The 2,846-nt window shown below is 17.6% G+C and overlaps 1 protein-coding gene across 1 annotated transcript; it reads left to right on the forward strand.

Moving 5' to 3' along the window:
* Positions 1-1,139: 1,139 nt before the first annotated feature.
* Positions 1,140-2,278, forward strand: PGAL8A_00265100 (fam-e protein; the record flags this gene model as incomplete). The annotated part of the gene is made up of 2 exons (XM_028671625.1): positions 1,140-2,103; positions 2,250-2,278. The coding sequence occupies 2 exons, from the start codon at positions 1,140-1,142 to the stop codon at positions 2,276-2,278; spliced, it is 993 nt and encodes a 330-aa protein (XP_028528259.1).
* Positions 2,279-2,846: the final 568 nt, after the last annotated feature.

Here is a 2,846-nt window from a genome sequence, read left to right on the forward strand (position 1 = left end):
GATAAAGTATTGTTTCGTGTAAACGAATTTTTCTATATTTTCATTTTTTGTTATTTTAATATTAATATTAATATTTTACTAATTTATAAAACAGTTACATAATTATTAAAATAAATTTAATATTTGTTAACTGTTGTCATTATTACGTGAATTCAAACTTAATTTAGGTATATTTTATTTATAACAATAAAAATATATATATATTTTATTTTTTTATTTTTTATTTATATATTATCATTTGTTTATAAAAATAATATTGCATGTATAATTTTGTTTTATTTATATTTTTTTATTTGCCTAAACTTTGTTATAAGGTTTTAATATATCATTGTTAATTATCTATTGTTATTAAAATAAAGTTGTTATAAATTTTATTATATTATATATACTTTTTTGACAATTAATATCATATAATTGTGATTTTAATTTTAATATAAACAATAATATTATACCAATTTTACGTATATTTTCTTTAAATTCTTAAAAGATTATTTTACTGTATATATTTTGAAGTTTTTATTTATTTCTTCAAAAAAAAACAATTATTTAAAATATTCGTTAATAGATATTATTTCCATTTTATGTTAAATATTTTATAAAAAAAAATTTAATTTTTTGTTATGTTTTATTTAATATAAAAAATTAATTATTTAAAATATTATTAAATAGGTGTTACTACCATTTTATATCAAACATGTTAAAATTTTTAAATCTTTTGTTTACTATCTGTTTTATTAAAAAAAATTAATTTATTATTTTAAAAATTCTTGAATAGATATTATCACTTTATATTAAACGTATTACAAAAAAATTTTTTTTAAATTTTTCGTTTATTATATGTTTTGTAAAAGAAAAATTTTTATAATAATATATATTAAGAAAGAATATTTTATAAATGTTAAATTTTAAAAAAATATATATTTGAAAAAAAAAAATAAAATTAAACTTTAATATTTAAATAAAAAATTAAGCCTAGTTTTAAATTTTTATAAATTTTATGAATTGTATTAGAAACTATATTTTTTATTAGGAATAAAATAAAACTTATAAGAAAATGGATTATTTAAAAAAAAATAGTCCTATAAAAATGTAACGGGAAGAAGTAGGAAAAACATGTACACCTTATTTTAATTTAAGAAATGGCACTTTTATATAATAAAGGATGCGATGATTTTGAAGGAAACTCTGCCAAATGCCATATGACTATATGTCCTATAGATAAATCTAAATATGAAACATCATATTGTCAGGTTCAGTTAAATCCAATTAAAGTATATCGTCCTTTATATAATGTTTCAAATGATATTTCGCAAAATATGTTTAAATATATACGTTATGGGCCATATGAATTTTCTAGGATAATCATTCTTTCAAACAATAATCAAGATGGTATTGTGTTTCTTTATGAATTAAATCCATATAAGGATGATTTCCCATTTAAAACATATTTATGCCGTCTTAAGAATATAAACCAAAGGATAACGTTATGCGAATCCATTGATATAAATTATTTAGGTAAAAATCTGTCGTTTAATTCTTATGACGTTATTAATGGAAAAAATAATCTATCTAGCTTAAAACTTTTAAAAAACCCCAGACATAAAATTATTAAAGCAAAATATAAAAATCTATTTTATAAACAACATTTCTGCCATGTTGTTAAAACAAAATTTGTTACACATCTTCGTTGTGTGAATTATTTATGTGAAAAATATAATGAGGAATATACTTTGTGTACTAATGCGAATTATAGTGGAAAATTAGTATTTTTGGATTATTATAGTTATCAACGAAATATTAAAGACCTTATATATCTTCCAGATAGTTGCTTAAAAAAAGATTCTAATTTTGCATGTACTCCATATTTTTGCCAAAAAAAAGTTATAAATCAATTTACTTCATGCGAATATCAAGAAATTAGTGCTATAAAAAATATAGCAATAAGTCCAAAAAGTTTAGATGTTATATCAACAAACCCACAGAATGTTTATCATGAAAATAATATGAGTGCACCTGAGCTCTTTGCCATTGCTTTTGTGCCTTTTTTAATTCTTTTTGTTTTTTTTTGGTGCTACATATATAAGCTTATGAAAAAGAGGAGAAGTAAGTTATTTATAAAATATTTAAGTATATTATTGCTTATATTATATAAATACTTTATATTTTTTAATTTATAAAAAATGAAAATACAAATAAAAATATTTGCATATTATTTATGTTAAATTTTATATTTTTTCTATTTTTATTAGGAAAATTTTATAATGCCAAAAAGATATAATTAATACTTTTACTAAAAAGATAAAATATTCTTACAAGAGGTATACAAAATTAATATTATAGAATTTATATTTTATATTTAACATATTTATTATAATACTCAAGCAAAACATTGTTACAATAAATGAATTGTAAATCTTAAAATTTCATGTATGTATCTAAATACATATACACAAATATATAAATTAGTTGAAATTAAAAGTTTTTCACACTTGAATTTTTCAAATATAATGTATTTTTTTTTTATATAAATTGGTTTACATTTTTTTTTATGTATTAATTTGTTAAAATTTTATGTTAATTTTTTTAAGATAATGATTTGTTATTTGTATATTCATTGATTTTGCTATATTATTGAACAAACAAATTAGTAAAGAATATGTAAATTTCTCCCTACTAATTTAAAGAATTAAAAATTAATTTTAATGTTATAAACTTGTAAACTGTTTTATAGACATGGTCTACTTCAATGAGAATTTATCATTTTTAAAGGGAATTTATTTTCTTTAATAAAAATTCCATATTTTTATTAAAAATTTAAATCCTCATTAATCGTTGCTTCATTTATA

The sequence above is a fragment of the Plasmodium gallinaceum genome (assembly GCF_900005855.1).
Source record: "Plasmodium gallinaceum strain 8A genome assembly, contig: PGAL8A_v1_77, whole genome shotgun sequence".
In the NCBI taxonomy this organism is placed as follows: Eukaryota; Apicomplexa; class Aconoidasida; order Haemosporida; family Plasmodiidae; genus Plasmodium; species Plasmodium gallinaceum.